This window comes from Dipodomys ordii, unplaced genomic scaffold (genome assembly GCF_000151885.1).
Source record: "Dipodomys ordii isolate 6190 unplaced genomic scaffold, Dord_2.0 Scaffold38, whole genome shotgun sequence".
Lineage (NCBI taxonomy): Eukaryota > Metazoa > Chordata > Mammalia > Rodentia > Heteromyidae > Dipodomys > Dipodomys ordii.
Window position 1 is genome coordinate 14,543,146 of NW_012267254.1, and position 15,292 is coordinate 14,558,437.

At 38.0% G+C, this 15,292-nt stretch overlaps 1 protein-coding gene across 1 annotated transcript in view; it reads right to left on the reverse strand.

Moving 5' to 3' along the window:
- The window catches only part of LOC105986950 (double-strand-break repair protein rad21-like protein 1), a 15,659-nt gene extending 594 nt beyond the window's left edge, over positions 1-15,065 (reverse strand). Inside the window, 8 exon segments of the mRNA XM_013018078.1 lie at positions 3,684-3,774; positions 3,994-4,118; positions 5,782-5,913; positions 8,117-8,287; positions 9,364-9,470; positions 11,344-11,437; positions 13,416-13,545; positions 14,922-15,065. Coding sequence (XP_012873532.1) covers positions 3,684-3,774; positions 3,994-4,118; positions 5,782-5,913; positions 8,117-8,287; positions 9,364-9,470; positions 11,344-11,437; positions 13,416-13,545; positions 14,922-15,065 — 994 coding nt within the window.
- Positions 15,066-15,292: the final 227 nt, after the last annotated feature.

Below are 15,292 nucleotides of genomic sequence, written 5' to 3' on the forward strand. Positions count from 1 at the left end.
CAGATGCTGGAGGGGATGTGGACAGAAGGGAACCTTACTGCATTGTTGGTGGGAGTGTAAACTTGTTCAACCACTTTGGAAAGCAGTATGGAGGTTCCTGAAAAGGCTCCACATAGAACTCCCCTATGACCCAGCAGTCCCACTTTTGGGCATTTACCCAAAATGATCACAAAGAAGACCACACTAAAGTGGCCAGCACGACTATGTTTATTGCAGCATTATTTACCATAGCTAAGATATGGAACCAATCCAGATGCCCCTCAGTAGATGAATGAATCAACAAAATGTGGTATATATGTATATGTATATATATATATGTATATATATACATATTTATATACACACACACACAAAATGGAATTTTATGCCTCCAACAGAAAGAATGACATTGCCCCATTTGTTAGGAAATGAAAAGGCTTGGAAAAAATTCTATTAAGTTAAGTAACCCAGGCCCAAAGAAATATAGGTCCCATGGTGTCCCTTATTTGCAATAACTAGTATATATGAGTCCAGCAGAAAAAGTCAGATAAGTTGATGTTAGGGAAATGAACCCCAAGATATGTATTCAAATATTTTCTTCTTTCATGAGATTGTTACTAACATGTTTAAAAGATTATTTCTTTGTTGCTTTGTATGTTCCTCCCCCACGGAATAACCCTGCTTTCACTGTATTTGATGCTGGTATAACTTGTGGAGGGGAGGGGAAAAAGCAAATCGTTTAAATGGGGATACAGGTGGACCCATTGCAACAACGAGATGTACAAGTTGTTATGTCAAAAAACGAATTTAAAACTTTGGTGGGCAGGGGGAGGATTGGGTAGGGGACTGCGGAGGTGGGTGGGGAGGTGAGGAGTATGAGAAGGGATGGGGAGGGGAAACAAAGGAGGAGGCTACAATGCTTGATAAAAAATGTACTCACTATCTTGCCCAAGAAATTGTAACCCCTCTGTACAGTATTATCAGAATTAAAAAAATGTACTCATTATCTTGCCCATGTAATTGTAACGGCTCTGTATGGTATTTTAAAAATAAAAAAAATTAAAATAAAAAAGAAAGAAATATACTCATTACCATGCTCATGTAATTGTAACCCCTCTGTACGGTATTTTCACAATTAAAAAAATAAAAGAAAAAATAATTTTAAAAAGATAATGCTAAGCAAAATGAACCCCAAAATAGGGACACAGTAGTTTTTTTCTTGCTTTTGTTGCTAACGTATTTATATTGTACCACGTGATTTTTTGTTTCTTTGTATGTTCTTCCTCCACTGTATAACCACAGTGTTCACTGTATTTGATGGCGGTACCCTGCATCTTGTATATACTCTTCTCTAATTTGGGGATGGAAAGGAAATAAACAAAATGCTTAAATAGGGATACAGGTTGACCCATTATAACAATGAGATGTACAAGACATTATGTTGAAAAATGAACTTTACAATTTAGCAATGGTGGGAGTGTAGTTGTAGAGGTGGGGAGGAAAGGGATGGTGGAGGACAAAGAAAGGAGGAGGCAACAATGCTTGATAAGAAATGTACTCACTATCTTGTGCTCATGGAACCATAACCCTCTGTACAGTATTTTTACAATAAAAACATATTATAAAAAAGAAATTGTGGTATATATACAATGGAATTCTACGCCTCCATCGGAAAGAATGACATCAAAATAGAGTTGTGAAAAATTATATTATGAATTAAGCCAGGCCCAAAGAAACATAGATCCCATAGTTTCCCTTGTCTGCAATGTCTAAGACATGTCCAAGACAAGGACACAAATGGCTTTTGCTTTCTTGCTATTGTTTTTAATATACTTATAATGCACTATGTGATTCTTTTGTATGTTCTTCCCGCACGGTATAACCCGTTTTCACTGTATTTGATTCCAGTATTCTACATCTTGTATACACATTTTGTAATTTGGGGAGGGGAAGGGATACAGCAGAATGCTTAAATGGGGATGCAGGTTGACCCATTGTGACAACTAGATGTACAGGACACTATGTTGAAAACAAACATTACAAAGTTGGGGGGGCAGAGGGAGGAGTTGGGGAGGTGGGGAGGGAAGGGATGGTAGGAGAAAAGCAAAGGAAGAGGTAACAATGCTCGATAGGAAATGTACTCATTACCCTACTCATATAACTGTAACCTCTCTGTACAGTATTTTTACAATAAAAGTATAAGTAATTAAAAAGAACTCTAGAAAAGGCTAAGCGATTTTCATTTCATTGTTTAAAGGACACATGGTGTTAGATGTAAGTATTTTGTTATTGTGTGTTTGTGTGTATTGCCCTTGAGGAAGATGGGGGGGATAAGGATGAATAAGAATCAGAACAGGATACATAATAAACACATTCATCTTGTGGAAGGTGAGGTACTGGGCTTTGAACTCATTACCTTGCACTTGCAAAGTGAAGATTCTATCCCTGGTGCCTCACCTCCAGCCTTTTTTCCTTTAGCTAATTGTCAGATAGGGTCTTTGGCTTCGTGCCTAGTCTCACTTCAGCCATGCCTCCTGTATAGCAGGGATTACAGGCATAAAGCTTGTTTGTCGGGCTAATCCTAAACTTGTGGTACTCATTCAATCACTTCCAAATAGCTAGGATTATAGGCATGTGCCACCACAAGCATGCCTAGCTATTCCAACCTGTTCAAATGTGAAGCCAATAAGAAGAAAAATGACAGACTGGAGTAACTATACAAAGTTCAAATATTCTGTTCTCAAGCTATCATTTACTATTGAAAAAAGGAAGAGGATCCATCCCATTGGGATGTGTGAAATGAGATTTTTGTTTCCAGGAGTCTCTCCTCCCCATAGAAGTCTCGCCATCTTTCTTTCTTTCTTTTTATTGTGAAAATACTGTACAGAGGGGTTAAAATTACATGAGCAAGATAATGAGTACATTTCTTATCAAGCATTATAGCCTCCTCCTTTGTTTCCCCTTCACATCTCCCACCCAACCTCTGCGCCCTCCCCCCACAAAGTTGTAAAGTTCGTTTTTCCACGTAAGGACTGGTACATCTCATTGTTGCAATGGGTTCACTTGTATCCCTATTTAAACAATTTGTTTTTTACTTTCCCCTCCACAAATTATACCAACATCAAATACAGTGAAAGAAGGTGTTATACCCTGGGGGAGGGACATACAAAGCAACAAAGAAATCACCTTATAAATATGTTAGAAAAAAATCACAAGAAAGAAAAAAACATTTGAATATTTATCTTGGAGTTATTTCACCTAACATCAACTTATCAGACCTTTTCTGTTTGTCTCAGATATATACTAGTTATTGCAAATAAGGGAAACCATGGGACCTATGTTTCTTACTGCATTGCTGGTGGGAGTGTAAACTTGTTCAATCACTTTGGAAAGTAGTATGGAGATTCCTCAAAAGACTGCACATAGAGCTCCCCTATGACCCAGCAATCCCACTTTTGGGCATTTACCCAAATGATCACAAACAAGTCCATATTAAAGTTACCAGCACAACTATGTTTCTTGTAGCATTATTTAGCATAGCTACGCTATGGAACCAACCCAGATGCCCCTCAGTAGATGAATGGATCAACAAAATGTGATATATATACACAATAGAATTCTATGCCTCCATCAGAAAGAATAGCATTGCCCCATTTGTTAGGAAATGGAAAGACTTGGAAATAATTATATTAAGTGAGTCTCACCATCTTTGTAGCAATTTTCTTCTTCCTCTAGCTTCCTCTTCACTAATCTTCGAGATTTCAAACCAGAAGGCAAAAGGCAATTTGGAAACAACTGTAAAAACAGACATTTTTATGTTTTCTCTCTGTACTTTAAACACAAGCATAGATGCTCTAAGTTAAACAAAAAAGGTAACTCCTATACCCATACTCAAAATTTAACTTAAAATGAAACGTGTTGTTACACAAGACCTAATTCTGTTGCAAAGATGGAACACTTTATAAGCACATATCACAATCACAGCAAAGAGTGGCCATAAGTCTGTTCTGTTACCTTCTTCAACTTATCAGAAACCAAATACTGGCTTGGTGTCGATAAAAGTGTACTCGCTTGGTCCCTCTCCTTCAACAACATTAATTTTCGTGTGGGTGGTGCAAATTCTATAGGCTTGAGAGTGTCTTCAATGGAAATAAGCTGTTCAAACATATTCTGGTTACTGAGCTCCTTGACTGGATCGATGAGCAATCTCCTCTTTTTCCTTTTCCTTTTCTCAGAAGTGCCTATATAAAAAAATAAACTTCTGTGTGATTGGTTGCATAGCCTTGCAAAATGATACTCTAGACACCACATATATAAATTTATGTAACACACACAAACGTACACACAACATATATAACTGTAGAGTTGCATTGGAAAGTAAATCCTTCTAGTCTTTGAGGAATATCTCCTTTGCATGCTTTTTGTAAGATAGAGTGCTGACCACCCAAGAGCTGTTACATTCTAAGATGTTGTTTGAAAATGCTTCAGAGGGATTTGTTGACCTATTAAGAGGACACCTGGGCCCATGTAGAACAGAGGCTACACTTAGAGCAAAGTGAGCACATTCAGAGGTAGCTCTAAAGTGCCTAAGAGATTAACTTTTTTTTTTTGGTCAGTCATGGGGTTTGAACTCAGGTCCAGGATGCTGGACCTGAGCTCTCTTTGCTCAAGGCTGGTGCTCTACCATGTTGTGCTACCTCCAGTTTTCTGGTGGTTAATTGGAGATAAGAGTCTCAAGGCCTTTCCTACCTATGCTGGGTTTGAACACAATCCTCAGATCTCAGACTACTGAGTACCTAGGATTACAAGAAGTCAAGATTTCGTTAGTCAAGCTGAAAATGCAGAGAATTAGCTATTTCAGATGCAGACCTGTTAATCATACAGAGCCAGTGGGAAAGGGAGCCTGCTTGCTAGAGGTGCTTTAGTGAGATCCTGGAAACATGAGTCAAAGGCCTAGCTATGTAGTTAGGACAGTTGGGACAACTGCAAACTGATGTAGCTGATGACAGGTAGAATTCTCTAGCACCTCTTCTCTCATTCCTTAAACATTAATTCTAACATGGCTCAGGACAGACAGGGAAGCCAAGTAGATTGACTTTCTGCCAGCCCTGTGGAATAACGCCTCAAGAGTTTTATTCAGGAGAGTTATTGGACTGCTTTCAGACTTTTACACCTGAGGTAATTAAAGATGCATGACTCTTATGAATTATCTAATAAAACTAGAATGTTGCTAAAGTATCTAAATCACATTAAGTCCATATTTACTGTTTACTCCTGGAAACACATTAAAATTCCAGGTGAAATGTTTGGGATTCGCTCTACTGACCTCTCGTCCTGCCTTGGGTTATATTCGCTTCAGTATTTTCTTATCTCTATCAGATTGGAGCTTTTCCTTTGTGGCCCCACTATCCACTTTTGGAGACTGGCCTCAGACTATGTACCACAGGCTGACATTGAACTCTGAATCCTGCTAACTGAGCTGCCCAAAGGTGAAATTCTCTGGATGTACCTCCATGCTCTTCTCAAAGATGGAAGCCTTTCTTCATTCCTGTGTCTAACACACAGCAATGCCTCAGTAACTTCCTTCAACTAAAGTCAGATTTAGTTTTCCAGTTCCCCAAAGTCAATCTGTAATTTGAGCAGGACTGAATATCATGAATCACCTCAAAGTCATTTCATACCCTGTACCTGACAAATGTTACTGCTCTTCTGCCTTCTTTAATACTTACTAAAGTATTTATGTATCTCAGTACGTAAATAAAGGTATCAAAGATAAAATCAAAACATGGAAATGCCACTGACCGGAAATACCAATTGGATGAAGAATGAATCGTTCCTGCTTAGTTGTTAAGGTTGTTGCATCCTTCTTTTCAATCTCTGGGAAGCATATGTCATCTGAATTGAAACACGCTCCATCTGAATAATCTGGTTTTGCTAATGAATGCCATCATAAAAAGAGTAGAAAGACACAGAAGTTATGCTGCAAGGTAGACAATTACCTGTGCAGTAAATTAACGTGAAAATGAACTGAAGGTTTATACTGTTGAGGTCATATCTCAATTTTTAAGTGTCCCGTGTTTAAGAGAGAAAACAAGGCTCAATTATAGCCTGGGAACTGCAGTATTTGGTTGAGTCAACTCTTATTGCCCTCTTTGCACCTGCGACATCTAAGAGGGGCCCACCCTCCTAAGAGCAGTGAACACAGTGGTAGCAATTCCAATATATGACTGATATGAACTTGATATGTCTCTTGGAGAATATATATTCTGTTGAATCGCTTAGAAATTGACCATATAGATCCATGATGAAATATGTGCTAAGTCTTCTTATGTTTCCTATTATTGTGGTTGTCATTGTTGGCCAATCCTGAGGCTTGACCTCAGAGCTTGGTCGCTGTCCCTGAGATTTTCCGCTCCAGGCTAGTGCCTTACTACTTGAGCCATAGCGCCATTTCCCATTTTTTCTGTGATTTATTGGAGGTAAGAGTCTCACGATTTTCCTGCCTGGGCTAGCTTCGAACCATGACTGCTCGATCTTAGCCACCTCTGTAGCTAACATTACAGACATGAGCCACCCATCCTAGCATGTTGTCCATTTCTGTTCTTGTCTTAGAATGTAAACCAGGCCATCAACGTTGTGAAGAATCACAATGGGTCAACTTATACTTTTAAATAAACCCAGAGGACCTCAACTCATTTGAGGTACTTCTTAGAATTTCAGGCTCCAAGAAATATCCCATTTGCAATTTCTCTCAAAGTGTATACTTTCACACCATATCTTCTAATTTTTAAATATGTACCATATGTGTTCAGGATTTGAAAGCACGGTATTCTGGGTAGAGTATTTGAACATGCTCTCAAACTCCATACTGGTTACATATTCTTCAGTGTCAGTGGAACATTCTCAGCACCCAATATCCTTTTCTACATCGTCTAGAGTTAGACTGATCGCGTATGAAGCCTTATCTTCTATTTTTACCTCTCACTATCCTACTCTGCTATTTAGATTTGGATGTTCTCAGGTTTAACTAGAATACTGGTATTTTTCAACTTTACACACAGAAAGAGACTTCAACATACTCAATGTACTGTGGTGAGAGTCAGGGGTCAGTGGGAGTTTTCCCTCCAAAGGCATGTCTTCTAGCAGGCAATTATCATTTTCATTCCACAGAAAGTCTTGAAAAACAGAAATTTTTGTCAAACAGACTTGAACCTTCCATTGGTACACAAAACATTAACATTACTTTATAAAGGGCACTGTGAAGGGATAACTAGGTTTTAATACAAACTGGAAAATTTTAACAGTATATTGGATGGAAAAAGTTTACCCACTATCTTTCAAATACAGACAAATTTCTCAGATTTTGTTTGACCCTTTTCTTTTCTTTCTTTCTTTCCTTCCTCCCTCCTTCCCTCCCTTCCTTCCTTCTTTCCTTTCCTTCCTTTCTTTTCTCGTTGGTTCTGGGGCTTGAACTCTGGGCCTGGCCGCTGGCCCTCACCTCTTAGATGAAGGCTAGCGCTCTACCACTTGAGCCATAGCGCCACTTCCAGTTTTCTGAGTGGTTTATTGGAGGTAAGAGTCTCACAGATTTTCCTGCCCGGCTGGCTTTGAATTGCAATCCTCAGATCTCAGCCTCCTGTGTAGCTAGGAGTACAGGAATGAGCCACCAGCATCTGGCTATGTTTGACCCATTTCTATAGTTATATAATACAATAGTAATATAATACAAAAGCAAATATAGAGTGCTAGAAAGGTAATCTTGTACAGGTGTTCCACAATTTGTGTCAAAGAAGATTATGTTTATAGGATACACTGAACTCACTCCTCTCCAACAATAATGAATTTGTAAAAAAGAGAAAACAAAAAACATAAAAAACAAAACAAAAAAAATTTAGGCAGTTGTTCCCAAATTCTAAAATTTGTTTCAATGGATGACTTTCTTTAGGCCCAAACATATCACTGTCTTCTTTGGAGAGTTGTGTGAAGCTTTAGTGGATGTACAGAAAATTGTGTACTTTATTAAGGTGTACAAGACACAGAGAGTTACCTCCAAATTCTATTTTGATGTACTCAGCCCACTAATTCATCATAGTGTTCACACTGAATTATTGTATTTCTGTACAACCAAACAGCCTACCTGCCATTGTTTCAGAAGCTCCTTCATCTCCAAATCCATCCCCATTGTTACACATCAAAGACTTTTCTCCAGTGAGGTTTCCAGTACTATGTTCTGATAAAGGGACACTGAAGCTCAGCAATGTATTCCCTTCCACAAAGCTCTGTCCTCTGCGAATCTGAGATCCTTCCCCTAAATAAATATATACATACATATCATTAAGGCTAAGTGTGTTGTAGAAACCTTTATACTTTAAGAGCTGGAACACCTTTAAATATTATAGCTGACAACTGTTAATAAACTCACAAGAAAATTCATAGGTTTTTGATAATGTGTACATATAATTACATATAACAATAAATCTATGGAACATGAAGCATTACTTTAAAAGAAAAATGATAATAAGAGCAAAATAAAATATTTAGAAGGAAACAAACAAAATTCACGTGACATTTTAAAGAATGGGCTTACAGCACTCATTCAATAATAACTACTTTGCATATGGGATTGTGCAACAGAAGGTACTATTCTGTACTATTCTATCCCTCATCACCCAAATAAGGGAACACATCACTGAAAGGGTTTTTTAATTCATACAGTTACCACCTTAATAAATGGCATATCTAGAATTTCAACTCATTTTTTTTCTCCTACTAAAAACTTTATACTGATATTCCTGGGCAACAAATATCAGCTGTAGCTTCAGTTTATGCAGATACATGCGAACTCTGTTATATATGTTCATATAGCATCTGTTTGTCTCTACCGAGCCTGAAGCTTCTGGAAGACACAAACTACCTCTTTCAACTGGTAATGCACATGTCCTTGATAGCACTTGACATAGGCATTCAAGAAAGGTAAGTACAGTGGGAAATGAAGCAGATGATAATACCTGGGACTTACATCCAGAAACAAAGTTTTATATGTGATAATATTTACACAGCAAAATGTCCATTCATTTGATAGTTTGGGCTGTATTGAGAGTTGGACTCAGGGTCTTACATACTTGCTTGGCATTTTCACTCATGTAGGGCACCCTAGCACTTGAGCCGCATTTCAACTTCTCGTTAGTTTGAGCTAAAAGTCTTCAAGCCTTTCCTCCCTAGGCTGCCTTTGAACCTTCAGCCTTTCAGCCTTTCTGTGGCTAGGATTAGACGTGAGGCACGTGCTTCTAGATTTGTTAGGTATTACTATTGCATTGTTTTACCACATAAAATACAACTACAATGACTTATGACTGGTAATTTTGATTTCTTATATATGATCACCAAACTTCTGTGCTTACAAAGGTAGAACCTTACCATAATCTTCTTTAAGTGTAATTTCCTCCGGTCTACTTTGGTTTGGAGCAAAGTGTTCAGATGCATCGATAGTACTATAAAGAAATGAACATTTGAGCAAGCAATAGGAAAAGAACAGTTATTTTGCCACATATTGAAAACATGTAAAACAAAACCAGGTTCATTGCTTAAAAATACAGGAGAGTTTTACTTTCTCAAAAGTATCTTTGGTGAACACATGATTTTAGTATATGATATGCACAAATAATTTCCAGACTGCCAAAGCCAGTGCTGGTGTTCAGTGGTTCTCACACTTGTGTTCACCAACAGCATTCGGGGGAGATGCGCACACTGGCTATGGCCTGAAGGCATGCGTCCTCCAAATCTGTATGCTAAACATCATCACCAAGGAGATAGTATTCGGACTTTTCTACATGACAAGGTCATAAGGGCTCTGCAGTCATGAATGGCATTAGTACCCTTAAGATGACTTTCACCTTGTGAGGACACAGAGACAACACTGCCATCCATGACCCGGTAAACACAGGTTCACCAGACACTGAATCACTGGGCATTTGGTTTTGTATGCCAAAGCTTTAGGGATGCTGTAAAGCATGTACACTTTACTGGGCAATTAATAAGCAATAGAACAGTTGTTATGCACAGAGACTGAAGTTTAGGAAGCCCAAGATTAGTGTGCCAGCAGATTCACTGTCTTGTAAGAGCCTGTTCCTCATAGAAGGGGACTTCTTGTTATATTCTCAGGACACAGAAAAAAACAACATCAAGTCTCTCTTCTGAGGGCACTGATCCCATTTATGAGAACCATTACCATCTAATCATTATCAAAATCCACAATTTAAAAAAAAAATACTATTGCCTTACAGACTCGGTTTCCACATCTGAATTGGAGGGAACACAGATGTTCAGGTCAAAACCATTCATGGTCCAAAACCACTCTTCCTTGTCTCTCCTTTTAAAATTTGTCATTCCCTGGGTGTCCTAATTTTATGAGGAGATAACTCAATCATCATGCCCCCAAATAAGAGTGATCCTTTGCTTCTTTCCCTCATAGCCATATTCATGATCAAATACTGATGGCTCTGCCTTTCACACACATCCATGGTTTGACTGCTACAACCTTCCTAAGATGAATGCTCAGAATTGCTCAGAGAGTCTATCTTCTCCTAGCTGATAAAATCTTTTTACAATAATGTTCTCACGGTTTCTCTGCTTCTTTATCACGGTGAACTCAAGTCAGATCTGGCCACACCTCTGTTCTCTATTCAAAACCTGCCTGTGCTTCCTTACTTAGTAAAAAAAAAAAAAGTGCCACCATACCTGTAATGGACCACACATTACCTGGACCTCCTGCTACCCCTATGATCTCATTTCTCTACCACTCAGTTGCTAATTCTCTCCACTACAATCTTACTTGCGTTCTTGCCTGAAGACCTCTCTACTTCGTTCTACCTGGAACACCTATGCTCCACATAACTAATGAGTCCTTTTAGCTCCTTCAGGCTTCTATAATTACATTAGCAGAAAATCCTTCCTTGGCCATCATAGAATCTTACTTCCCCTCATATCAAGTCATATCTGGTCATCCCCCTGGTGTAATGTACATGCACTCGTTTGGATTTTTCCAGTCTTCTGCAATTAAATTGGAAAGTCTACAAGGCCAGGAGCTGAGTTTCATTCATGGCTATCTCTTCAATGCTTGAAACGGTGCCTGGCATAGGAAAGGCACACAAGGAACTCTTAAAATCAGTGAATCAATCTATCATCAGTGTTGCAAGCTACATGCAATAAATACAATGATGTACTTTTGTGGTCACGTATTGTAATTTTATGGTAATTTTAATCTCTGACAACTACATGTGTTCTTGTGTTCTACTTGCCTACATGCAACCTGAACATGAAAACAGCAACATGTCATGAAAATCTAACTGAAGGAAAATCATTTACTTCATGTTATCAGTGTCAAAATCATAAAATTCTTCTTCAAATGTGACAGCACTGTAAGATGCTTCTAATTCCCCTTTTGAGAGGTCAATCAGTCCTGAAAAGCATAACAGAAAACAATCAATAGGCAAATATATTGTATAAAATAGGACAATCCCCTTAAATCCTTGTTGTCTCCCACTAGACAATTGCTTTCTCTCTTTATCTGGTTTCCTTGTATCCACTCCTGCCCTTCTGCATTCCATGACACGACAATGAGCATATCAGTTTTCCAGGGCAAACAGCTGACAAACTCTGGGTTTAGCAACTTCCCCCATGTAAATTAAATCAAAATTTCCAACCTGGCCTCTTTAGTCCCACAAACCTATCACAAGCTATTGGAGACCCTCTCCTCCTTGTTCCATTCTACGTCTAGTGGCCATTTGGTTCCCTCAGACTGCCAAGTTTGTCATATCAGCACTTTGTTCCAAGGTTACATTGGCCTCTTATGCTGTTATTTCAGGGACTATTTCGGTGCCTGGATATTTTTACATCTGCGATTCTGAGTGAGCTAAAATGGTATCTTCCCCTCAGAAAGGATTTCCCAGCAATCATATGTAAACTGAATTTGTTATTTTATGTTGTAATGCTAATTTTATTTTCTTTTATATTGCAAACATGAGCTATAATAAGGTGTTAAAGTTTAAAAACCATTTCCTTAATTGAGTTCCTTACCAGACAGAAAATAAGGGCCCTTACCTGGTTGATCCTTATGTCCCAGAGCCTAACATATTTCACACAATGCATGACATCAATAAATATTTGTGCAATACATAACTGAAGTAACACAGAAGTATGCCATATTGAGAGGATTATATGTCTACCTAGAGACTTTACACGTATTGTAAACAAAGAATATAAAAAGATCAGTCCAGATTCAACAAAATTGCTTGAGGGATTGGTACATGGAAAACAGTAAGACAGGTTGTCAGAGATTCACAAAATCAGTTGTGTATCAAGGCACATGCATACATTCCTAGCTAATGGGGAGTCTGACCATGAAAGATGAGTATCTTCAGGTGAGCCGTCAAACATTCAAGAGACCCTTTTTTCCCACCGATACTCTGGTGTGGTAGTGAACGCTCATCATAGTAGCTATATCTCAGGCTAAGTAAGCTTGGTGTGGTCATGAACACTCGTCATAGTAGCTATATTGCAGGCTAAGATGGGTAGGATCTCAATTCAGGGCAACTCTCTGCAAGAAAATCCTGTGAGTCTAGGTCAAAGGAAGGAAACTTGTCTTGGTAGTGCACACATGTCATTTCAGCTATAATGAGGATCCTAAAATATGCAGATTGTAGTCCAGGCAAGGAGTGAGATCCCATGCCAACAGGGCCAGTGCTGGACAAAGGGCTGGTAGCATGGATGCGTACTCAAGTACCGGCCTAGAAAAGCCTAAGGGTTCAAACCGCAGTAGTGCCAACAAAACAGAGGTTCAGCAAATGAGTATAACAAAGATACTTGGTGATAGGGAAAGACTGATGTCTAAATCACCACAATAAATGGAAGAAAAATGATAAATATCCACAAAGTAGAATAGATGATATCTACGTAAATTAAAATCTGAAAGCACTATAGTTGAAACACATGAACATAGTACTTTGGAAGGCTTAGGAATTCTGATAAGAACATTTCAAAAATAGCAGACAACTTAGAAAAAGGACAATTCTGAAAAGACTGTCAATCACACTATTTCGAACAGGTCCCGTAAAAGCAAGAACAAATGAGAAGTTAAAGGCATCAATAAAAACAGAGCTTTTGATCCTTACAAGCATGCAGTGTGCTTAAGTATACTTGCAACATGCACACAGATAAAACAAGTTTTGGACAGCATCACCTTTCTCATATATACAGGAAAGGATCAAGGGAGAGAATGTAATTTGTCCTTAACTATCGATACTGAAACTCCATCAAAATGAAGCTCACATCCACTTAACTCATCTGAAACTACACCACGCTGTCACTTATAAGAGCACAGACCCACAAAAAGCAAAAGAAACCAGGAAGAATGAGACAAATTCAAACAGCATGTTTACCTGGGCAAAATGTCATATTCATTTTAACAATTGCTTCACTGCAATCTTCCAAAAGATACTTCACCTTCCTCTTATAGATTCGAACAACTCCCAAAAGAAGATGTCCCGAAGTTCGAAGTGCAAACTTCACCTTTTGATAATATACAACATATTAGAAGAATAAAAATTAGGTTCATAAATCCTACTCTAAAAAGTACCTTGCGGGTTTTTGAAAAAAATCTAAAACCAATTAGCTTAGCTTTTACCTAAAGTTGTAAAAATAAAAAGGTGAACATTCTTTATATTAGTCAACAAACTTAAAAAGACATTGCATCTAAGGGAAGTATGCTATCATTAATATTAAGGACAGAACATTAACTCTGCAATAAGAAACCTGGGTAAATTGCAAAAGGTGAGCCACTACGCCTTATTCAAATTCAGTGCAACAAAAATGGCTACAAGTATTATATATTTACATTGTGGCGGATGCTGCCCCAACAGATTTCCATACATTAATTTAATTGTAATAAAGTCTATTCACTGGAGAGAAACCTAGGCTCATACGTCTTAGAAATGATGTATAAGCTAAATATCAATTTGAACAACACATATGTTCATCTTGTTAACCACCAAACTTAACTGAGTTTAGCTTAAGGCTTACTGTGCAGATGAAAGAAAACACACACACACACACACACACACACTCAAAACTAACCAGTATAAAGTCTAGCACTGTGACCAACAAATAGCCTTTCAACTCTAATTGAAAATGTATGTCATATATTTAACTTGGAAGATGTTAGTATGCTTAAAGTGAATTCTATTAGATACTTTTAAATTTTTTATGATGAAAAAGTAAAAAGAACAAGAGGGAAAGAGGGAACAGCTGACACTAGGCAAAACAAAAGAAATGTACATATCACCCAATGTAGAAGAAATAACTGTATTGTCAAAGCTCATAGAACTCATCAAAGTTATAGACCACGATGGACAATTTGACCCATTAAAGTTAGAATGTGTTTGTGACTTTAACTAAGCATCACTATACCACAATACAGTGAAATATGGGAAATTATGTCATCACTTAAACACAATAAAGAATTTGAAAAAAATTATTTTAACGTAAAAAGTATTTTACTTTTTATAAAATAGCTTCACGTCTTTTTGCTCCTAATACATGCTTTTCTATTCTACCCAATCATTTTTCATAAGAAATCATTATCAGGTACCGGCTATGGGCAACTTATTTTATTAGGGAAGTATATAAAGCATTACAAAACATAGAGCATGGTCTTTGTTCCTCAGAGTCAAGTTTATGCTTGCTAAATATATAAAACAATTGTGCACTAAAGTTAATTATCATTTGTTCATGTTCACACAAAAGATGGTAAGGAAATAAAAGCAATCATTTGAAAAGTAAAACTGTCTCAGAAATATACCTCCTGATACAAACCAATTGTAATCGCTTGCCTCTTTGAGTACTCAGGCTGAATGAACATATACTAACATTTCTCATCAGTTACATACCTTCTGTGAAATAATTTTTCCAATGGTTTTCTGTATATTACATTTGAATACTTGATCCTTGGTGAGCTTCTTCTCCCAGTGAGCTGCCAGCCATACTTTGGCCAATGGTGCACGCTTACTCAAAAGTGCATGGGCATAGAACATGTTGCCTTTAGGAAGTGGAGAAAACAAGGCTTAAAAGTTCACAACTAGAGTTTGTAGTGGTATTCTGCTACAAGCGGAAACACCAGTGATCATATAGTATAATCGCTTACTTTAAAATATTGTTCAACGGCCGGGCGCTGGTGGCTCACGCCTGTAATCCTAGCTACTCAGGAGGCTGAGATCTGAGGATCGCGGTTCAAAGCCAGCCCGGGCAGGAGAGACCGTGA